General features: G+C 36.4%; 1 protein-coding gene across 2 annotated transcripts in view; it reads right to left on the bottom strand.

The window, feature by feature from the left end:
• The window catches only part of LOC138710843 (uncharacterized), an 858,539-nt gene that overhangs the window by 18,618 nt on the left and 814,523 nt on the right, over positions 1 to 25,398 (bottom strand). For both annotated transcript variants that reach the window (XM_069842005.1, XM_069842006.1), the window contains one exon: positions 24,923 to 25,006. In XM_069842005.1, coding sequence (XP_069698106.1) covers positions 24,930 to 25,006 — 77 coding nt within the window. In that variant the 3' untranslated portion in view covers positions 24,923 to 24,929. The remainder of the gene's footprint in view (positions 1 to 24,922; positions 25,007 to 25,398) is intronic.

Below are 25,398 nucleotides of genomic sequence, written 5' to 3'. Positions count from 1 at the left end.
ACTGCAATCCCTTTCCTTCTTTCCCGATCCACCCGTGTGGTGCACTCTGTATACTCTCTGACGAACTAAGATTTTCGACACTAACGACATCTACAGGAAACTAGCTCATAGGGTCGGGGCGAATAACAGCAAGTTCAGGGTCCTAACATTGTAGGCTTTCCTTTGTCCTCATTTATTCTTAATTTCTCCTTCGTTAATTTCTGCATAGGCTATATCTGTTATATTTCTATGCTTCATTCTTCCTTATTTTTCTTTTCAATCTTCATTCTGATTCTGTAGTCACCATTCATGTTTTTTTCCCCTTTCATTCCCTTATCGCTTGTATTTGACTTCTCTTCCATCGTTATACTATTTCCATCTTTTCCATCTTTCATTATTGCCTCTTCTATTCCTTCTTCGATTTATTGTGTTTATCTTCCACAATCGAGGTCGTTTTTTTAATTATTAGGGTACAGTTGCCTATTTTCGTGATACCCCTAATTCCGGGATACTTTTTTGAGATTGAATGTCAGTCAAAGCTTTGCCGTTCGACCATAGCGCCAGACATCTTTCTCGATAGAGCGCATCTTTCGCCTACTTTTGAGACATCGGTGAACTTCCTAGCAAGATACCCAACCCCGTGATATTCAGTAAAAGAACCGTATCATGGAATTAGGAGTATCACGGAATTAGGCAACTTTACCCTACAACCGAACAATTACTTCACCTTAAACCGAATTAGATGATGAACCAGCAATTTTAAGAATATAAAAACCTAAGCTCATACTAGAAACCGTCAATCTAACTTGGTTATCTTCTACTCTTTCCAAACGTCTCTTAAATGTGAGAAAAAAAGTATTTTCTCCTGACTTGGAGAGGGGATAGTTACGAAACACTGTTCCGAAATGAATTCTAATATTCTCCACTTGTTTCAAGTTTTGAAGCATGAATTCTCGGAAAAGCAGATAGACAGGCTGTTCGAACGAATTGTAGTGTACTTGAGATGATTGTTAATTGGAATTCAGAAAGTACTCGAGTTGAGGGTAAACTCTTGAATACAGAATCTTTGTTACTGAAGAAGAGATCGAGACGAGAGCACTCTAGAATCGTGTGCTGGGTACAAATGTGTTTCTTCTTTAAAATAAAATCCTGCATCGTGGTATTTGAGAAGTATTTTTTTTTAATAATCGCGTCCTCAGACTACTGAATATTGCATCTGTATTCCATTTGGATTGATTTAATGTGAAGGAAAGTAGAGTTGAAGACAATTTCTGTTGATTGGTAATCTTTTTCTTCTTTTCTCCTTCTTCTTGTAGTAATAATACTTAAGCCTATTAATCTGTCCCGTCTTATACAGGGTGAAAGTGAAATAGTCCTGCATATTGGAAGGGACGATTAGGGTACAATTGAATGAATAGAAAACCTATATCATGTTTTGTGATTAATTGCAACGTTAATTAGAATATTAAGTTGGAAATTTCAGCAGTCCGGCAACATCGCCGCTAACACAATTTCCTTTCGTAGTACAGATGTAAGAGATCAACTCAGGCACGGTAAATGTTATGTTTTATTTAACGACGCTCGCAACTGCAGAGGTTATATCAGCGTCGCCGGATGTGCCGGAATTTTGTCCCGCAGGAATTCTTGTACATGCCAGTAAATCTACTGACATGAGCCTGTCGCATTTAAGCACACGTAAATGCCATCGACCTGGCCCAGGATCGAACCCGTAACATTGGACATAGAAGGCCAGCGCTATACCAACTTGCCAACCAGGTCGACCTCAGGCACGTCTCCCTGAGTGAACCACATCTCACCTTCCTCTCCGACTACGACGTTGTAATCTGCTCGCATCGTTCAGTGGCTTCAAATTAGTGGGTTTTAAGTTAAATTTACACGAAAACCGACGACGCTATACACCAGAGAGGGTAAATTATATTTTATTAGATTTTTTATTGATATGGACAAAAATCACGAGCCTACTCGCAATAGTTACCAAATAAGAGGGTGTTAAACATTTGAAAAAAAAAAAAAAAACTTTTGTTTTCTGAGAAAACTATGAACTTTTCAGCAATATGGTATTATACATTTTTGTTATATAAAACATAAGCTATTCGCTCCGAAAATTGCAGGATCATTTCACTTCCACTCTGTATAGGAAGAGTTTCTCGCCACTTATTTATTGGTTGTTCATATTCTTTCTGTGTATACTTCATTATCTGTGGTGGCTATCTATTTTCTTGTATTCTACGTACATGATTATACTAGTTTCTTCTATATTCTTCTATTTTATCATACAAATGATATACTATATAACTGGTCTATTATTGCAGTGTTCCTGACCTGATCCCTGAGGGTGTATCATGCTAATCTCTTTATGCTCGACCATGCCGAAATGTAGTAATTGATAATTATACACCTGGTAGCAGCCCTTTAATGGACCTCATTACAGTACACCTATTCATTAAAGTTCAGGTGTTCCACCAATCAGAAAACACCTTTGTAGCAATATGAAAGCGCAAGTATCGATTATTCTCGGATATACAATCGAAAGACAACTAGCGAAACGTCACGAAGGCTGGAAATCCAATACTGTCGCAGAAGGTTATGTTCTGTTACTATAATAATTAGCGTTAATTGTAAATACTATTCAAATAAAGTCAATTTGTCATCTCGTTTTTCAATGTCTAAATTAAATTTCAAGGTTATATCAAGATTAATCTTTATTGTACTCTCTAGATTATAGCAAGGTCAATGACATTCGTTTCTAGGAAAAAATCAATACTTTCGCGTCTGCGCACATCTCACAATTTACGAGATATTGCACAAGATCAGTTCCGCTCTCCAGTCAGATAAGAATAACATGAATACTTATGAATAATTTCAAGTTAGAAGTGTGGTCGAGCATAAAAAGTCGTATGAAACTTGTCTATAATGGTAATTAAGACGCTCGTATGAAAATTATGAAACTCGCTTGCAGTCGTTTCATAAACATACTCGCGTCTTAATTACTACCATTATGGGCTCGTTGCATAATGTACTATTATAATTCTAACTTCCACGCTTTCAGTACTTTGTATAGGCTACCGCTTTCGTATCCAGTTTTCACTCCCATATGTAAAACCTGAGAGGCTAGGTAATCTGAGTCCTGAGTAGTTGTTTGCTTACTCCTAAATAGGTGAACTGAGTCTCTAGGATCATAAGGGTATAGGTAAACTGAGTCACAGAGTACCTGACAAAAATGCGTGAAGATATATTTGATTTATTATGCTGTCATAGTTCCGTAAAATATTTCAAAGTTAATGGTTATTTTTGTTCATCATATATCATGTTATAGTTTTAAGTATGATATTTTTTTCCTATAGAATATTGCGGTTTTGAAAGTTGACATTAAGATCAATGTTTTGACTTTATTTCTGAACATACCCTCTACTTTGAGATTTTCGACTCAGTTATTTCCGGACCAGGGTTCCTTATCTCAAATTGATACATGTGGCCTTGCCCATTATCCCTGAAAGTTTGTAACACCAGCTCGGAAACACTCTGTATATAGGAAATGTTGCAACTCGGAGTTCCCGTTCGACAATTTATCTTTTACTTAAAGTTATCTTTCCCTATGTGCAAAAAAAAATCGAAATCTTAATAACATTTTTATTTAATCATTATTTCTTCCTAAATGTTTCGTATAATTCCTATACTGTTATAATATTGTATACAAAACATTTTATGCTTCCACCTGTTGTGCTTTGAACACTGCCTACTTGTTTTATGAGTTCGAAGCAGAAGAAGGTATCAGATGATAGACGGCATTAAGATATATGGATCATATGAGGAGATAAAGAGGAAGGCAGAAAATAGGAAAGACTGGAGAATGCTGGGTCATACCAACGTGACACCACTTATGAGGAAATTAGGCCAGGAGATAATGGGGTAGGGTGACCAGTTCTTTCCTCCTCCATTGCGTACATCGCCGACTAGATACATATTGCACTAATCAGACTTCATATACATAGGGGAGACTGTTATACCTTTAAACACTTTTCACATTTGATTTATTTTTTTTTTTAATTTTGGAAATGATATTTTTTAAATCAAAAATACTTTAAATAATTATTGAAGATTCCTTTACAACTTCGTCTATATATTGTGCTGTTCTACACATCTATTAAGGATGGAAAAAATAAAATGTAATATGTTCAAAGATACAACAGGTTCATGTACCTTAGAATATACCCTCTTGTAAGTTGGAACACATGTAATATAGGTGGGAATATAGTTGTAAGAACTGACGATTATATTTAAAATGTATTTGCAATCATAAACCAGAGAAGGCTGCTCTGATTGAGATTTTATTTCCTGGAGGAGCCATAACTGCTTCAACAGCTCTCTTGAAGGCATCCGGATCAATTGGGGGATCTCTTAATTCCAGATTTAGTTCGTGGCATGATCTTAAAATAAAATAAAAGCAAATACCAATAGAATTATGTACCTTGGAACATGTTCCGTGGTACAAGATGTTCTGTGTTCAAAGGTACAAGTGGGTGCACATTTAAACAAATGTGGCTACCAAAACTATAGATTCGAATAAATCATGGAAATTAAAATATGTTATTACTCACCAGATAATACGGAACACATTGTACTTAATGGATGGTAACAAATACAATCTGGTTTTATGTTAGATAACATATACCAATGAACGAAATATTTACTGTTGGTACTAAAAAAGATTCTTTCGTTCACAGAACTCACACTTTGCAATAAATCAAACCAAAACTACGACCAGAGCTACTTAGCGGCTTTCCCTACAATCTACTTCAGTTTAAATCCTCTAGTAGTAGCAAAAAATAAAAAAATAAAAAATGTTCAAAGGTACACTATGCTAAAGGTACAACAGTCTCCCCTACAAACAATTGTTTTTCCTCTGACATATATCGTCGAGTGAGATGTACTGCCTGATAATAGATGTACAGTAGTAGCAAAAAAACCGGACCGATGGAATAATCAAATTCCCCGAAATGAGCCACTGCGCATGCCACGCCCGCATTCACAAGATAGCGAGTAATCTATTGAAATTGTAGTTTCGACTGCTGACGTAGCCCATTTCGAAAGCCATTAGAAAATAAGCTGGTAAAATTCATGTTCTGAGTATAATAAGTTAATTAAGTAGTAAAATATCGCTGCAATCGAAAAGTATTGGGAATAAATTTGAATAAGGAACAAAAAAAAAGTTTCCTTCCCAGGCAGGATTCGAACCACGAAAGTCTTAGTCACCAGTCTATCGTGGAGTCACTGTGAACAAGGCTCTGAAATCAGCTACAAAGGTCGGTCCGGTTTTTTTTTTTTTTGCCACTACTGTACATATCAGCCAGAACCTCAATCAGAGGTAAGCGAAAGAATTACCCTCATTAAATTCATGGAATGATCAATTTATCTTTTCATATCACTGATTACTTTTGTGTTGTCTCATAATTGTTTTACTGTATTTGAAAAGTGTAATCTATAATGAATTAATGATTGTGTTCTGAAACATGTTTTGTTTTCTTTGTTTTCATAAGCTTTTCTTTTGTATCTGTGTGTGTGTGTTTGTTAGGGTGTAAAATATTACATTACTTTTACATGAACAAAATTGTTTAATTCATAATAGCAGCTTATCGGTATACAACAAAATGAAAGTGATAAACGGTAACCAAGCAAAACTCGTAAACGTGTACACCAACACTAAAACTAAAATATTGAAAACCAACGCCAATATATGGTTCAACCAACAATGTTTATAAACTAAAGTTACCCCAAAATATGCAATTATCACTAAAAATAGATCTTACACACATTCAGCAATAAGAAGATAAGCACAGGTGGCCCAACAAAATTGTTTAATTCATAATAGCAGCTTATCGGTATACAACAAAATGAAAGTAATATTTATGAAGTTTACTCTCGTGTTCTGTTTGGTAATTTCCAATGAATGAAATTGTTTCTAATTCATACTCGTTGGAAGTGAAATTAAAGACAATGCGTCACATTATTGGTTCCTTTTGAAAAGAAATTCAATTCTGCAGGACACACAGAAATGTACGGCCCACAAATCTGTCTTATCGACATTGCATTGTTGTTTCCTTTACGACAAAAATGGCGAACGTAAATAAATGAATGACTTTAAAAGGGATATCTCTATAGAGGCAAAATTTTGAGCATTTACATTCGCAGGAAATACATACAGTGAATGATAAAAATAAAAATGGTGGAAGGGACGAAATGTTGCAACCCATTTGATGGAGGCATGATAGGCAGCAATTGAAACAGAAATATAAAAATATTACATATTAGAGTTACAAAGCTCAGATGAAGAACAATTCCAACAGAGTGTTGGGGAAGAGAATACATTCATACATTTCCCCAACCCTTCACGCATTCCCACAAAAAAATTTGAACGCTCGAATTTCAGCACTGAAGCGAAGCATATCGTTTTATATTACATACAACAGAGTTGCAATAATTCCTACAGCCCTCTACGCACTATAATATCTATGTGTGTGCATAGCTCTATATGGCTCGATCGTTATCTGTGACATGGGCGCATTTTTCCATTTCTCTGGGTAACCACAACACTGTAATCAGTAATCACAATTCCATTGTGTCATTCCCATTTAGTGGCGAACAGTATTGAGGTAATGGACTAGCCCATTATTGTCAATATCAAAACGTTGATCATAGCCAGTTGTAGCGCCTACAGAGCCCTACCCCCAACCCCCTACGTTAACTGAAGAGACAATAGGCCTTTATATGACGATTAATATTAGGGTAGATATATCAGCGACGCTTTGTACCAGTTTTCGAGTACGAGAGGTTTGCCAAACCCAAAAGGGGTATGGGAATGCAGAGAGATAGGAGGGTGTGAGTATAATGGGTTATTGGTAAAGTCGTTGAGACATTAAACTAAACCTAAATTAAGACCAGTATTAAATTTCTGTTGAAAATTATGAAAAGCGGATTAATTTCATGCACTGCAGCGAATAGGAGCGAAAAGAGAGGGGAAAAGGGAGTTAAGAGTAGTAGGAAGGTTGATATGGTAGTGTCCCGGTCGTACGTGGAGAATTAATTTATGCTGGTTACGAGATCTAACAGCAAGTACAAACTGATGTTCACTACGGCTATGTTTGGTTTTAGCTTTTGCTCCTCTGTGGTTTTCCGCACACTCTAACTTCTTAACCAGTCCAGCTACGTCACGCATAGGGTTAAGAGGGAAATGCAAGTTTACTGCCGTCTCTGTTCAAATGTTTGAAAGGTTTTACTTAAAAACCTTATAAAGTGTACCTTTTGGTACTAATTTAAAGACCGACTCATAAAGTGAATGAACTCAGAGAGTAAATTAATTTCGAAGGTAAGGATTTGGTGTAAGTGGAGTAGTGAGAAATTGAATGTGAGCACAAATAGGAAGAGTGGATAATAATAGTGAAAAAGTGTTAAGAGAATTGAATAAGTAACAGCAAGGAAGTAGTACTAATATTTGAACACTGGAACATAAATGAATATTAGAGAAAGACAGGAGAAAAGTCGATGAAAAAAGTAGGGTAAATAATAAAATATAATATATAGGAGGAAATTAAATTAAGATTTTAGTGAACATTAGTTAAAAAAGGAGGGGTTGGAAGTAGCATATAATATGAGAGATATTAGGATTAGTGAACAAATAGACAATATGAAAGGAAATGTAGGATAAATATTGAAGGGGAGATTAAACCGAGTAATAAAAATGTACATAGTGTAACTTGGAATTATTTGTGTAAACGGGTATTATAAAAAATATGTTACAGCCACATTCACCGTTTTTGGCGTGTGAGATAAGTAATGGGAACGTTGAGAGCAAGTATCTAATCTTTGCCACAAAATGTGGGCGAGAAAGCTGACAACTGTGAGCTAGGCCACCTGTTTCAGGGACTACTGAATTATCTTGGGGAAGTAGATATATTGCTTGCAGATATTTACATAAACGTCCACACCTGTGGAGTAATGGTCTCGCCTCGAAACCAGGTGGCCCGGGTTCGATTCCCGGTCGGGGCAAGTTACATGGTTTAGTGTTTTTCCGAGGTTTTCCCTCAACCCAATATGAGCAAATGCTGGGTAACTATCGGTGCTGGACCCGGGACTCATTTCACCAGCATTATCACCTTCATTTCATTCAGACGACAAATATACTGAGATGTTTATACAGCGTCGTAAAATAGCCTATTAAAAATTACTCAAACAATTCGGTGTCAATATTTATTATTGTTTTTTATTTGCTTGTACATTTTGGGGATAAAGTTTTTCCTTCCCTAGTTTGGAAACATTTCACATATTATCCTTCCTTCTTATCGTAACTTGTACTGACTGAAGTGTTTAGAAATATATTAATATGCCTATGTCCTTTCTATCGGAAAGACGTCTTACGCAACTGTATGACAATACGCATACCTCCTCCTTGGAGACGAAAATGTGATAGTCGAGAATAGTTAAGCTCAACTCAAATTTGTAGGTCTATAAAAAATACTGTTCGTTTATATGGATCATGTTCGAGTGCTCGGTGCAGTATTAGAGACTCACATACTTCGAGTGAAATGAAATGAAAATAAAAATACGGGTGAATTTTTAGACCACGACAAACTGTATTAACTGATGTTACCTAACGGCCACCAGATATTAGACCAGGGATGATGCAATATTAGCTCCCAATCTTGGTAGAAGAGCTCGACCTTGATCACGAGCGCATAGCGCATCCACTGTAACGTAGACAACAAGGATGTACATGCACATGCAGCGAATAAAGGCAGCAATTATTACAATAACTTGAGTTACTAAATTTCTGGCTATGTAATAGGGCTAATTACTCAGTTATTTTATATATATATATATATATATATATATATATATATATATATATATATATATATATATATATATATATAAACAAATCGCAAAGGGAAGGGTTTTTTAGGACCAAAAAGAGAAATAGGAAAAGTTAATTGTATGTAAACCATTTTCTTGTTAAAAGCAATTATTTATTATGTAAATACTTTACTTCATTGGTTAGAAGAAACTAATAGGGTCTACCTGCTCGACGTGTGATCTCTAAGTACTTTTGAGTATTTGTTGAAAAAATAATAATGGCTATATTGATTGAAATAGAGTATATTGATTGTATGATTGTGAAAATGTAGTCCTTACTGTCCAGTCGTGATTATGTAATGAGTTTTCTTAGAGTGATTTGTGAGATGCACATAAGACGAAAAAAAAAAAAAAAAAAACAAATTGATTAAATTAAGATATTGAGAGCCATCGTAATTTTTGGGGTCAATAATTTAAGGGGATATGAATGACTTTTAAAACTTCCACAATTTCGGCAAAAATTTGTGAAATTTAAACTATATAAACATCTGTAATAATATTATCTGTACAAAGTTTGGTGCAATTAGGTCTAATAGTTTTGAAATCATATTTTTAAGTATATTTTATATTGACGTTACTAAAAAAGCTCCTTGTAATACAGTTTTCAAAATGTTTAGTTCATATTTGCTAAAAATCCTGAAAATAGTTATTGGACTAAAAGTGAATTAGCATTTTGAGTTTAGTAATAGTATAAGATAAAGTGCAATCAAAGATAAAATATTATTTCTAAATTCAAGAAACACGTAGTCTAATAAAAGTAAATATCCAGGAACAAGCAACAAACAAAACATCAACAATACATTTAAAATAAAGAAATAAAAGAAATCTAGATACCATCTACTGACCCAAATGTAAATTAATTTACCTTCGATGTCAATCCCGAAATGAATTTATTTCTCTCTTCTCCTGAATAATGCCTATATTTTTTTAATGTTGCGTCTCATAATGCCGTTTTATGTTGCTTTTTTTTTGCAAATAATATTTTTTTTACACAACAAACACTGGACTTCATCACCATGTCCGAAGCATAAATATTGTATCTTCCACTCTTCCTTGAAAGCTTTAAGCGCTTCCGTTCCGTCATGATGCGCTGTGTTCTAAGATCTGTACATCCTTTAGCAATGTTTACAGGTAAAAGAGCTCCGCGCGCGCGTAGCGGGCATAAAATAGCTCTCGCTCGCAATTATTAGTCCCCATCGCAAGACTGTATTAGGCGATCCTCGAAGTATGTGGGTCTCATCAACTGGATGTGTAACAACGTCGTGATCATCTCTCGCATATTGTATTTAACGTTCTATCATAAAACTGTTCGCATACAGCGAGATGAAGATACAAAAATCCTACGGTTTTTACATAATAAAGAGACAGAAATCAAATTCTGGACAAATTGCATAATATTCAGAGGTACTTTTCTGCACTCAAAGCAATGTTCACCACTAAAAAGAGCTGTATACAGAGCAAATCATATCTAATTTTCAGGAAGAAGCTCGTATTTTGACGTTATTTTACTCGAGGCGTCATTCTTATGATTACTTCCTCCGTGGGAAGTTGATCAGGCCTGGACGATATTATGATGGGTTTGTTTTCCGTTGTTACACAGGCTGTTTTAGTGAGTTGTGAGAAGGTGAGGCAATTTTAGGCGAAATGAGCATTCTAGAAAAAATTCAGCCCAAACATTTATTTGTACAGAGACATCATTTTATTTTTATTTCAATTTTTATTGTACCTTAATTTTTGAATGTACTTCACTCCCACCCCCTCTACTAGTGAACTTGCAACCGATCTCCACACAGAACCAAGCGTATACAGTCAAAGTCGCCTTACGGACTTAGTAAACACAAACAGTACTGAGTTAGTGAGTATAGTACGTTCCAGAAATATGTTCGCTTTCAATATTGAATCATTCTCGCACAGGTACTGTCATCCGTTTGCCTATGTCACATCCAGGTTTCCTCCATCCACTTCTGCCCGTCCCTTTGTGGCAGGGCTGCCTTAGCTCTTTACTAAAAACATTAATTTCTGTTAGGAATTGGACGTCTACGTAACATTATACAACTGTTTAAAATAACTTAAATAAAAAGGCCTCGTTAAGTAATTAACTGTCACGTGATTTCCCTCCTTTCTACGACTCTCGACAAAACCACTTGAACGGACAATAAACAGCATGTCTGAATAATTTTATCTTTTCGGATCGGACGGAAGTGAAGATTGAATATACTGTACGTAAGGTACTCTTTTATAGAGTAGGTACAGAATTATTTCAACATGAGGTAGTAGTACGAAAGAGGAAACTGGTAATTGGAATTAGGTACAATAGTACTGTATATAGTGCGATAATATGCAAAAAAGAATTGAAACCTGTATAGAAATGAGCGGCCATCATTTTCAAATATGTGTTTAAATATCCATATTATGATTATTTTTCAATTTAACTTCATTCTCTATATTGTACGCTAATGTGCTGTAGACAGTATAATATGCGCTGCATAATGAATACGTCCGAACGGACAGCTCAGTTCGAGAGTAAAAACACTTATTGTTAATATTTTACTGTATTTTGATTAAAGAAAAACTTAATGAAAATTATCAAACTCAAAATTGCGATATTTCCTACTTTACGTAAATGGATGAACTAATTTTCATCCCTCCTATACCTAGTAAAGTGATTTGTTTGTATCTTACGCCAGTATCATTGAACTCCAGTGAAAGGGGTGTTTCCGGTTCACAACCTTTAAGCCAAGGGTATAGCCAGGTTAATATTAGAAATGTTAGTAAAAATAAAATGATGTCCCTGTATATGTTTTACTAAGAGCGTGTGTGGTTTGAACTAAACTTTTCAGTGCGGAAAAAAAACGGTCATTACATCGACTGAAGCTGCGCTTGAGAATATCTAACAGGCTCAGAAAGTAAAGGCTACCTACTGTTAAAGATACAAACTTGGAAAAACCAAAAATCCGTAACAATTTCGATCACTTTATAGTCCAATAGGTATTAAATTTTGAACCTAGCTTGTCACTTGAAGCAAGATGGCGCGCAGGTGGCAGTGTGAATTCAACAGGGAACCAAATGTTACATCGCGCCTATGAAGCGGTAAGTTGTGACGTTGTTGACCTGCCAACAGATGTTCAACTTTCATGTCGACAGTCCGACCGACAATGCGTCGTGATGGAATACATTTACGAAGCCAACCAAGCAACTGCTTTACAGTAGGGGAATATCTTTACGGTGCTACAGGGTGCTTCCACAAATTCTTTTGACCCATATCAATCATCACCATCCCCATTACTACTACCACTACTACTACTACTGCGAATCGGAACTTTTCGTCCCCGAAAACTCGCACCTGAGACTTGTCACTCAAAAGAAAAATGTTACTGGGACATTTCGTCACACAAGAAAAATGCCACTGGGACATTTTGTCACTTACTTACTGGCTTCTAAGGAGCGAGGAGGTTCATTGCCGCCCTCACATATGCCCTATCCTGAGCAAGACTAATCCAGTCTCTATCGTCATATCCCGCCTCCCTCAAATCCATTTTAATATTATCTTCTCATCTACGTCTTGGCCTCCCCAAAGGTCTTTTTCCCTCCGACCTCCTAACTAACACTCTATATGCATTTCTGGATTCGCCCATACGTGCTACATGTCCTGCCCATCTCAAACGTCTGGATTTAATGTTCCTAACTATGTCACTTAAAGAATGCAATGCTTGCAGTTCTGTGTTGTATAACTTTCTCCATTCTCCTGTAACTTCATCCCTCTTAGCCCCAAATATTTTCCTAAGCACCTTATTCTCAACTAACCTTAACCTATGTTCCTCTCTCAAAGTGAGGGTCTAATTTTCACAACCATAAAGAACAACCGGTAATATAACTATTTTATAAATTCTAACTTTCAGATTTTTTGAGAAAAGACTGGATGACAAAAGCTTCTCAACCGAATAATAACAAGCATTTCCCATATTTATTCGATGTTTAATTTCCTCCCGAGTATCATTTATATTTGTTACTGTTGCACCCATGTATTGGAACATTGGGACATTTCGTCACACAAAAGAAAAATGTCACTCTGACATTTCGTCACACAAAATAAAAATGTCACTGGAACATTTGGTCACACAAGAAAAATGTCACTGGGACATTTCGTCACTCAAAATGAAAATGTTACTGGGACATTTCATCACACAAGAAAAATGTCACTGGAACATTTCGTCACACAAAAGAAAAATGTCACTGGGACATTTCGTCACATTGAATAAAAATGTCATTGAGATATTTTTACGTTTTCTAAGTAACTTCACATGCGAAACATGACATATTAGGATTAATAAGCTAGTTGGAAAATTTCATATATTTCTATATTGTCTTTTTGAGCACTTACAAAGAGAAGGCACCGAAATTCAACCGGATGTGTAGAAATTACAAAGTGAAGAAGAAGAAGAAGAAGAAGAAGAAGAAGAAGAAGTGTAACGATGTTGATAAGCAGGTTGAGCGCGTTGTGTTCCGCTATCAAGAATATCATGATGAGGATAGTATCCCCCAAGATTTAAGGACTCTTGGCCAAAATTGTGCCGGAAATTTTTTAAGTTAATTCTTGTAATCTTTGATTCCAAGACAAAACATTACTGCAAATAAATATTGAAATAAATCAACAGTGTATAGCCAATATTTTTACTCGAATAGTCTGGTACGTATTGAGCATTGACCAAAAGCTCACTGGTACTATTGAGCATATGACCAAAAGCTCACTGATACTATTGAGCATATGACCAAAAGCCCACTGGCACTTATTGAGCATATGACCGGAAGTCCACTGGTATGTGTTGGACATATGACCAAATTACACTGGCACCAACTGTTAGTGTGACGAAATGTCGATGGTATGAGTTTTCGGGTACAAAATGTCCTGGAATCCTATTACTGACATATCTATTATTGTTACTTTTATTACTGTTAACACTTATACTTCTATTACTGGTACTATCACTGTTATTATTTCTACTTGTATTACTATTACTGTTATTACTTATAATTCTATTACTATTACTACTCCTACTTATATTACTATTATTGCTTCTACTTCTATTATTATTGCTGTTATTACTTCTATTTATATTAATATCACTATTATTACTTCTACTTCTATTATTGTTACTGTTATTACTTCTACTTCTGTTACTATTACTGTTATTACTTCTACTTCTATTACTATTATTACTTCTACTGCTATTACTGTTATTGTTATTACTTAAACTTCTGTTATTGTTATGAGATTTGTTACTTGAAATATCTCTAGTCTTTATAGAACATGAGGAGTAACATTAGTAGCAAAAGAACTAGCTAGATATACAGGGACATCATTTTATTTTTATTTCAATTTTTAATGTACCTGAAATTTTTAATATACTTCGCTCCCACCTTTTCTACTAGTAAACTTCCAACCACCCTCCACACAGAACCAAGGCCGCGTGTGGAGTCAAAGTCGTCTTACGGTCATAATAAACAGGACTGAGTTAGTGAGTATAGTAGGTTCCGGAAATACGAGTATATTCGCGTTTTCCAGTGAAGAAAGAGCTTTCAATATTAAATCATATTTTCGCACAGGTACTGTCGTCCGTTTGCCTACGTTGCATCCCGGTTTCCCCCACCCGCTTCCACTGGCTCCTCTGTAAAGGCTAGTGGCTGGGATCTTTTATTGAAACATTAATTTCTATTTGGAATTGTACGTCTACGTAATATTATACTACTGTTTAAAATAACTTAAATAAAAGAGCCTCTTTAAGTAATTAACTGTCACGTGATTTCCCCCCTTTCTACGACCCTGCGACAAAACCACTTGGACGGACAGCAGATAGCATGTCTGAGTAATTTTATCTTTTCGGATCGGGCAGAAGTGAAGATTGAATTTACAGTAAGTAAGGTATTCTGAGAGTAGGTACAGAATTATTTAAACATTAGTTACTAGTACGAAGGACGAAACTGGTAATTGAAATTAGGTACAATAGTTCGTAGTGCGATAATATGCACAAAAGAACTGAAGCCTGTATCGAAATGAACGGCCACCATTTTCAAAATTGTGTTTAAATATCCATATTATGATTATTTTTCAATTTAACTTCCTTTTCTATATTGTACGCTAATGTGCTGTAGACAGTATAATACACACTGCATAATGAATACGTCCGAATGGATAGCTCAGTTTGTGAGTAAAAACACACTTCTTAAATAGCACTAATTTAAGGGAAAGAGCAAGCAAGAATAAAAAATGCCTTTACAAAATAAAAAAAGAAAAAAAATACATAGATTATTGAATCAATAAAAAGAATTAATGAAGTACCTCATAGTAAATTCTTGATTTAAAACTAATATAGAATTCAATATTTACTTTAAAAATAAAAAAAATCTTCTATTACTCTTTTCGCGGTGCCTTACTCAGGGTGAATGTTGTATGGGAATATAAAGCTAGTAGCTGTGAGTTCAGATGCGAGATATTAAAATACATGTTCCTCCAACCTCATTTTTCCCTATTCAGAGGAGTGATATATGTATGGTAAATAGTAGCTTTCCGCTACAGTTGTGCCTACCAGAAGACACGGCAACAAAGGAAGGTAATAACAGCGCTCCGAACACCGAAAAACATCGTTTATACGCGTGACTTGTTTAGATTCTCTGATTAATGTTCCCTGAGAGGTGATTTAAAATCTGAAGACATTGAGAACCACCACTAGTTAAATTTACAAACAGTTTTTTTAGCAGAAGAAAGGAAATGTATTGCTGGATATTTCTAAATCTTCTGACATACACAAGTTAACCATGCCATTTATCAGTTCATGTACAATAGGGTAAAAAGTACATAACGTGAGTTGTCTGTGTAATAATTTATATTATTTTCGTCTTTTTCGAGTGTAAAATTTTACGGTTAGTCCCATACCCTCGTTTTAAGGATAATGAAACGGAATTAGACTTGATGATTAGGGGGCACTTCAGCTCATACGGCGCGAGCTTGGTACGAGGTCGCTGTTCAAAGAAATAAAAAAGAGAAACATTTTCAACTCTAATAAAAAATAGATTAAATTTTACTTCTCTTCCAGTGACAGAACTCGGAATCTCTTAATTTATAGCGAAACACTCTGTCACATATTCTGGCTAACCTACTGTCCGCGAAACTTATCTGGGCAGTTAAAAGAGAGACGCGCGGGGGAATAGAGAGGTCGCTTCTAGCGGAAGCGTGGAAGGAGAGGTGAGGACGGTCTACGAGACGGGTAAAATACAATGCTTAGTGTGTTCGAAGAGTTCGTTGTACTTACAGTTTTGTATTTATTATTATTATTATTATTATTATTATTATTATTATTATTATTATATGTTACGATATATTTATTCATATTATACTACGTTCTAATAGAATATCCTTATAAAATCCTGGAAACGCAATTTTTCACAGCCCAATTTTTAACAAATGTAACAAATTTTAACGTCTGTTAAATTTTGTAAAATAAAACAATGCTTGTGTCATTATTACACCTACACAATAATTATTGTTATTTATATATGATAGCTAAGACACTTAACATAACAGGAAAATCCACGAAGACAGTTAAATGTAGGGGAGAGTTGGGTAGTATCGGACATCGGGTAATATCGGACAGTGGGTTTCTTTCATCTACCACCACATGGTAGTACCTAAATCACATGGTTACGTTTCTATATGCGACATACAGAAACGTAACTATGTCATTCAGGTACTATCATCTGGTTTTGTAGATGAAAGAAACTCACTGTCCGATGTCCGATACTACCCAAATCTCCCCTAATGAACTACAGCTTATGTAATTTTATTTTAGAGTTCAAGGAGGGGTTCAAACCCGGTGACCCTCCCCCTTGCGTACGCCCCTGTAACAGACCTGCAGTTCTTCTAATTTTTAAATTGGGTTATTTTACGACGCTGTATCAACACCTAAGATTATTTAGCGTCTGAATGATATGAAGATGATAATGCCGGTGAAATGAGTCCGGGGTCCAACACCGATAGTTACCTAGCATTTCCTCGTATTGGGTTGAGGGAAAACCCCGGAAATAACCTCAACCAGATTACTTGTCCCGACCGGGAATCGAACCCGGGCCACCTGGTTTCGCGGCCAGACGCGCTGACCGTTACTCCACAGGTGTGGACTGTAGTTCCTCTACTTGAAAGACTTTATGTATCGCATACCATTAGTAATTCACTGTCAGATTGGCCTACGAATTGTAATAATTGGAGTTGTGATTATACTGTATTGTACAGTAGTGGAAAAAAAACCCGGACCGACCCTTGTAGCTGATTTCAGAGCCTTGTTCACTCCAGAGCATGATAGACTGGTAACTAAGAATTTCGTGGTTCGAATCCTGCCTGGGAAGGAAACATTTTTTTGTTCATCATTCAAATTTATTCCCAATACTTTTCGATTACTGGTAAAATTCATGTTCTGGGAATAATAAGTTAATTAAGTAGTAAAATATTGCTCCAATCGAAAAGTATTGGGAATGAATTTTAATAAGGAACAAAAAAGAGTTTCCTTCCCAGGCAGGATTCGAACCACGAAAGTCTTAGTTACCAGTCTATCGTGAACAAGGCTCTGAAATCAGCTACAAAGCTCGGTCCGGATTTTTTTTGCCACTACTGTACATAGACGAAGAAGAATGTAATTTATTTATATTTGCTATTTTGTGAATCCACACACTTTCACCCACCATATCCAATGGAATGCACTGAAAGTAAATACCGAATGATGTTTTTGTAACTGTACGTACAACTGCTGCAGCGATGGTCGGTTAGATAGCAGATAGCTTCGGGGCAGTGATAGAGCACTAGGGAACCCAGCTGCCTAGGTAAGTTGCGCGGACAGTATGTATATGAACGAATAAAGTGTCATTAATACCAGTCGTCACCGTTGGTCAAGTGGTTGCCATGCTAACAGTTGTGACCTAAGCTTCTATATTTGGAATATTTTGACTTGTATTACTAGATAAACGTAAGATTGGGCTTAACGTTACCACGTGGATCAGTATGTTGCCAAGCCAACACAAATAAAAAATATAATAATAATAATAATAATAATAATAATAATAATAATAATAATAATAATAATAATAATAATAATAATTTATTTATTTAATCTGGCAGAGCTAAGGCCAATAGGCCTTCTCTTCCGCCCAGCCAGACTCTAATTCTAATTGAATACAATTGCTTACATAGTTATTACATTAATATCTAGACCATAAAACAACATGAAAGTAAATAATGAAAGTTGGATAAGTAATGTTAGTGTGACAATAATAAACATTGGTAAGAAATAGTTATAATAATAATAATAATAATAATAATAATAATAATAATAATTTATTTATTTAATCTGGCAGAGCTAAGGCCAATAGGCCTTCTCTTCCGCCCAGCCAGACTCTAATTCTAATTGAATACAATTGCTTACATAGTTATTACATTAATATCTAGACCATAAAACAACATGAAAGGAAATAATGAAAGTTGGACAAGTAATGTTAGTGTGACAATAATAAACATTGGTAAGAAATAGTTATAATACTAATAATAATAATAATAATAATAATAATAATAATAATGAGATAATTTAGATATTTATTTGTGATATATATAACCATTAAACATTGAGAAACCTGAAACAGCTATTATTGTTAACAAGAATTGCTAGAAAAATATTTCGTTAGCCTATTCTTAAATTGGTTTGATGTCTGACAGTCCCTGACATTACTCGGTAGGGAATTCCAAAGCCGAGGAAGAGCCACAGTGAAAGAAGATGAATGTAAGGATGTTCGGTGGGAGGGAATGGATAATATTGAGGAGTGTTGTGATCGTGTGTCTAGGTTATGATGGGTGGATAAAGTTTGAAAACGAGACGCAAGATAGACAGGAGTGGAGAAATGCAATATGTGAAAGAGAAGGGAAAGACAGTGGATGTTTCTACGGTCTTCTAGACGGAGCCAGGACAACATTTCGAGGGATGGTGTTACGTGATCAGCCCGGCGAATATTGCAGACGAAACGGACGCACATATTATAAACACGTTGTAGTCTCTGCGCCGAAGTAACGCTTAGGTCAGTAAGCAAAATATCACAGTAATCGAAGTGGGGCATCACGAGTGTTTGCACCAACATCTTTTTCATGGAAAAGGGTAGAAAATTCTTCAACAGCCCAAACGAATGGATTAATGAGAAGCGGTTTTGAAACAACTTCACTGAATTTCACAATATCGTTACACAAACTGGACTTGTAGGTAAGAGAACAAAAATGACAGTGCAGAAGTTAGATTTATGCAATCATAGAGTTGATAGGTAAACAGTGTTAAATTGTCGAAGTTGAACCCTCGTTTCCTGTAGCTAACATACTTTATCCTCTCCGTATCCAATTAACTCAATACATTATGCAGGATTATTAAATTAGCACTGGTACAACGGAATATGTTATTCGGAATTTTGTGGTGGTATGTTCACAGAGTGTAGAGAACACTGGGAGGCAATTTTAATTAACTTGGTGATTGCATTTATTTATCTAAACATTCTTTCTGTCTCCACATTGATTTACAATTTCCCTCTGTTGATTACAAAAGTTATCTAGCAGCGTTTCGATGCCACGATTGAAACAGTATCCATTGTGAAACTTCTCTTGGAACCGACAAATACATTATTAAAAGCTCGACGTTGCAGTTGTCGACAGTTCGGTTACTGAATCGTTCCGACTAATGCGAGGCATTCCAGACTGTGATCCATCAGTCTGCAACGTGAAACGATTCGCAATCCCGACGACCAGTGCATCCAACTTGCTAAAATTAATACCGTGCAGATTGACGCTGCGAGACAAACGATAGGGCGGCAGCTTTCCACGCCGATAGCTGAAGAGGAAATTACGTGGACAAAGACAGTGTCGGGACAAGTTTGCTTATGGTATTGTGTTGACGTCATTCTGCAGATTTTTCTGAATTACTCATTGTCTTCCACAGAAATAGACAGCGGCATAGTTTTGCCATGCTGCATATATTTACCTAGAGCTATGTTTAGGTGACATCACTTGTTTATATGTGACAAATTTATACTAAGCTGCAAATTTTAACGTAGAACTACATTTGGGTATGATCATCCGTCGACAGGTTCATAGCTCTACTATGATGCATATCTATTAGAACTATGTGTGGGTGCGATCACTCTTCGACAAGTGGATAGCTTTACTAAGCTGCATATCGCTCATTTGCTGCAAAAGTGACACATATAAAAAATTTCAAGTTTTTTAGTTGAAAGTATAGAAAGAACCGTTATGTCATAACGATTCTTTCTCCACTATCAACTCAAAAAATTGCCATTTTTGAGATGTGTCACTGTTGCGGCAAATGAGCGATGTTATCTTCACGTAGAACTACGTACGAGTGCGATCACCTGCACACAATTGCAAATTTAAATAAAGGGTTGACGAAGAGCGCGCGGAACAAGGTGAACAAGGAGAATATAAAGAGAATGTTAGAACAAGGGGAATAGAAGGAGAAGAAGGAATATACAAGGAGATCCGGGGAAATACAAGGAGAACAAGGGGAAGTTGACGAAGGGCGTGCGGAACAAGACGAACAAGGAGAATACAAAGAGAATAGTAGGACAAGACGAATACAATGAGGGCAAGGGGAATACAAGGAAAGCAAGGGGAATAAAAGGAGAAGAAGGAAAATACAAGGAGACCCACGGAAATACAAGGAGAAAGAGGGGGAATTGACGAAGAGCGCTCGGAGCAAGGCGAACAAGGAGAATATAAAGAGAACAGTATAAAAAGGGGAATACACTGAGAGCAAGGAGAATAGAAAGAGAAGAATCAAAATACTAGGAGATCCGGGGAAATACAAGGAGAACGAGGGGAAGTTGACGAAGAGGTCGCGGAACAAGGCGAACAAGGAGAATATAAAGAGAACAGTAGAACAATGGGAATACAAGAAAGCAAGGAGAATAGAAAGAGAAGAAGCAAAATACTAGGAGATCCGGGGAAATACAAGGAGAACGAGGGGAAGTTGACGAAGAGGTCGCGGAACAAGGCGAACAAGGAGAATATAAAGAGAACAGTAGAACAATGGGAATACAAGGAAAGCAAGGAGAATAGAAAGAGAAGCAAAATACTAGGAGATCCGGGGAAATACAAGGAGAACGAGGGGAAGTTGACGAAGAGGTCGCGGAACAAGGCGAACAAGGAGAATATAAAGAGAACAGTAGAACAATGGGAATACAAGAAAGCAAGGAGAATAGAAAGAGAAGAAGCAAAATACTAGGAGATCCGGGGAAATACAAGGAGAACGAGGGGAAGTTGACGAAGAGGTCGCGGAACAAGGCGAACAAGGAGAATATAAAGAGAACAGTAGAACAATGGGAATACAAGGAAAGCAAGGAGAATAGAAAGAGAAGCAAAATACTAGGAGATCCGGGGAAATACAAGGAGAACGAGGGGAAGTTGACGAAGAGGTCGCGGAACAAGGCGAACAAGGAGAATATAAAGAGAACAGTAGAACAATGGGAATACAAGGAAAGCAAGGAGAATAGAAAGAGAAGAAGCAAAATACTAGGAGATCCGGGGAAATACAAGGAGAACGAGGGGAAGTTGACGAAGAGGTCGCGGAACAAGGCGAACAAGGAGAATATAAAGAGAACAGTAGAACAATGGGAATACAAGGAAAGCAAGGAGAATAGAAAGAGAAGCAAAATACTAGGAGATCCGGGGAAATACAAGGAGAACGAGGGGAAGTTGACGAAGAGGTCGCGGAACAAGGCGAACAAGGAGAATATAAAGAGAACAGTAGAACAATGGGAATACAATGAGAGCAAGGGGAATACAAGGAAAGCAAGGGAATAGAAGGAGAAGAAAGAAAATACAAGAAGAACAAGGGGAATACAAGGAGAACGAGGGGAATACAATGAGAACAAGGGGAATACAAGGAATACAGTAGAGTCTAGTTAATTCGAACTAATTAGGACCAAGACCTATTCTGATTACAAAATTTTCGAATTAACCGAAATATTTCCTGTAATGCAATGCACGCTATTCACGAGCGCTCAGAGACGGTGGTGGGAATACCCTGTTGCTATTTTTAGAACCACAACCAACAGGTTCACTTCATTACAACAGAAAATTACTGATTTTATGAGCATGACAGACGTGTAAATAATGTACAGAAAACACTAATTGTTGTAAGTACCCTTGAATGTGCTATTTTCATAAGTTTTTTAAGTAAAGCAAATTGAATGAATTTATACATTTTTTTCTCTTCACTACTTTGTACTATTGCAATAAATTTGTCTGTTTCTTAAAATAATTTTATTCTAATTAACCAGATTTTCGGATTAGCGTAGTTCGGTTTAACGAGACTCTATTGCATAAGGAAAACGGAGGAATATAAGAAAAACGGGAGCATATAATATATGCTGTTTTACCTATTGTAGAAAACTTCTAAACAGAAAGATTATATAGGCCTAGTATTATGGTCATTAATGTTATTATTACCGGTATTATTAAAATTTTTGTTATTGTTATTACTAAAGCTCGGAACTTGGGGACTTGTGTGTCGTGTGCATGAGTAAGGTTACAGGTACAATGTACACAAAGCTCAAGCTGCAAGTGCTCAGGGACAGTCGTATATACTAAGAAAGTGGTCACATCGAACGACAAGATGACGGACGAGGGAACTGTGTCATGACGAAGCCAATGACATTCAGAGAATTACAGGAAAACGTTTGTTTAAGGAATTAGAAAATACTTGTTATTCAAATGGGTATTATAGAAGTTTGAAAATACATTTTTTAAATTTCAGCTACAGAATTTCGTAGAGGACTTCGGAGGAGATACATTATTTTCTTCGAATGGAAAGTTTATAATTTGTAAGTTGTGCTACACATAAACTAGAGGTTGGAAACGGTGAAAGACATTGCAGTCCCTAAAATCGGTGGAAAATTTGTCCACAGCCATGGAACAAGTCGTAGAGGGACCTGCCCTAGTAGTGATACATAAATTGAAAACTATTTTCGAGAAAAATTTGGGAAATACTTATCTTTCTCAGATAGCTAGCAACTACTGAAAATCGAATAGAAAACAGTGACAGTGAAAAACATTCAGTATTTTAAGTTTGTTCCCGTTACTTCATGTGACGTGGAAATAAGTTTCTCTCGTTTCAAATCATGTTTAACTAACAAGCGAAGAAGTTATGGGTTCGAAAATCTTCGAATGTAAGTAGTCATACACTGTAATAACATGTACAGAGCAGAGCAGTAAATTTGATATATTTCTCGTGTTTATTTTCATTATACATATGCTGTAAAATTACGCGTTTCAACCTACAATAATACTATCAATACGTTGTTACAGCCAGAAACTATTTTAATAGCAGACCTGACTGTACCTCCGTGCTGGAAGCGGGAGTTGTTGACATGAAAGTCCGGTCGCTTAGCCACGTGGAAAGGCACAAGTCCCCAAGTTCCGAGCTTTGGTTATTACTGTCATAATTAGACAGTAAATGCGGGACGACTTATCATTGAATGTAGGTGCACATTTACATTTTTTTTCATTCAGACCATTGGCTCAACAGTTTTAAACGTAAACAGGCGACGTCAACATGCTACTGTATCTCCGTACAGTCAGAAGGAAAAGAAAAATTACGCACTGTAGTACTATAGTACATACCTTGTAAGTTCAGTCCTCGTCATCATTGATGCAATTACCAGCGTTGCAGTAAACGACGATATATTCTCGTAAGTTGTCGAAGCTGAATTGTCTTTGCCTATCGCTTAAACAGTTTTTGTATCGAGAGAATTTCTGAAGAAAAACTCTAAAATGGGGGTCACTCAATTTCTTTAGAGGAATATTTGCACTGAGCATCATGTTGCACGTGTCGTTTAGACCCGCACAACTAAATGATGATGGTTCCTCAGATTTCATTTCAACGCATTTTCTATGCAATGTACTGTTGCAATGTTTCTTTAGGCCTATAGCCTGAGTTGTTCTGGTTTTTATTTCAATGTTACATACATTACACACGATATTGTCTTCGTTAATATATAAAATGTCACTCTCATACTTCTTAATTGCATTTCGTATCTCTGAGCGAATTTAACGTTTTGACTTCGACATTATGAATGGATCAGCATTACACTATTCAACTCGTACTAAATACTTGAGCAGGATAACACAACTGCATACATTGCGTTGCAATGTTACTGTGAACGGAACGGGGTTCCTTCGTTTTTTACGTTGCTGTACTCGCCAGGTACACAAAAGACGGACGACGCGGCACGTGCCATATACTATGATACGAAACAACTTCACTTTTCCTTAAGTCATCCCACATACACTGTCTGGTCATAACTATTACTGCTATTACTAATACTGCTACTACTACTGGTACTATTACTACTATTACTACTACTAGTACTACTACTGCTACTACTGCTACTGCTACTACTGCTACTACTGCTACTACTACTACTACTACTACTACTACTACTACTACTACTACTACTACTACTACTGCTATTTATTTGCAAGTCGTAGAAAACAAAATCTCCGGGATTGTTAACCAGCCATTGACATTCATAACAGACTTCATGACGTGTAACCACAGCTTGGAACCACAATGGACAGAAGAAAACTAGATACAAAGGCAGGTATATCTTCCCTCCATTGCCGAGATTCGAACTCGAGTCTCCTGGATTTGTAATTGAAAATGTTAGTACTAATTGACACACAAAGCAATTTAGATCAAGTTATCAGGGCGCATTACATCGAATAGCATTACGCTGGTCTGAACATAAAGGATCCTACGCCTATGTGATGTACCGTTCGGACAGGAGACGTCACGTCCTCTCCTCTGGTTGTCTGGTAAGGGAAATTGGATTTCTGAGGATAACAGAGGGCAGGATTACAGCGACCGCAATGAAGCTGTGATTGACGCATTTCACACAGATAATGTTAAGACAGAACACTCACCTTATCCTCATAACCTGAGACAGAGAAGCAATACCAGCGGTAGAAGCCACGAAACTATCGCCCTGGAGTAGTACGCGCTGTTAGCTGAAACCAAACACAGATAGTCCATTAGTTGTCTCAAATCAATTATCAGATAACATTAATTCAATAATCTAGCAACTAGCCTTACTTTGCAACCCGAGGGCCGCTTCATTTTAAACTTTTAAGATAATCAAAACTGAGAACGTTGTTAGCAATATGAAAATTTATGAAATGAAGAGCAAAGATTTGAGGATGTAGGATGTACAGTACATTGTTTCTAATTACGGTTACTTTAAATACTTACATCCCACTCTAGGAGTAATACGATGAATTTTTAGATCAATTTTTTTCCGCCTTTGTCGCTACATTTGATAAAAACAGAGAGGTTGTACAGTGACATCAAAAACGTTTTCCTTACATTTTTATTGTACCTTGCTTTTGACTATACCATGCAG

Source organism: Periplaneta americana, chromosome 12, assembly GCF_040183065.1.
Source record: "Periplaneta americana isolate PAMFEO1 chromosome 12, P.americana_PAMFEO1_priV1, whole genome shotgun sequence".
Classification (NCBI taxonomy): Eukaryota; Metazoa; Arthropoda; class Insecta; order Blattodea; family Blattidae; genus Periplaneta; species Periplaneta americana.
Note: the sequence above shows the minus strand (reverse complement) of the source record. Positions and strands in the feature narration are given on the sequence as shown.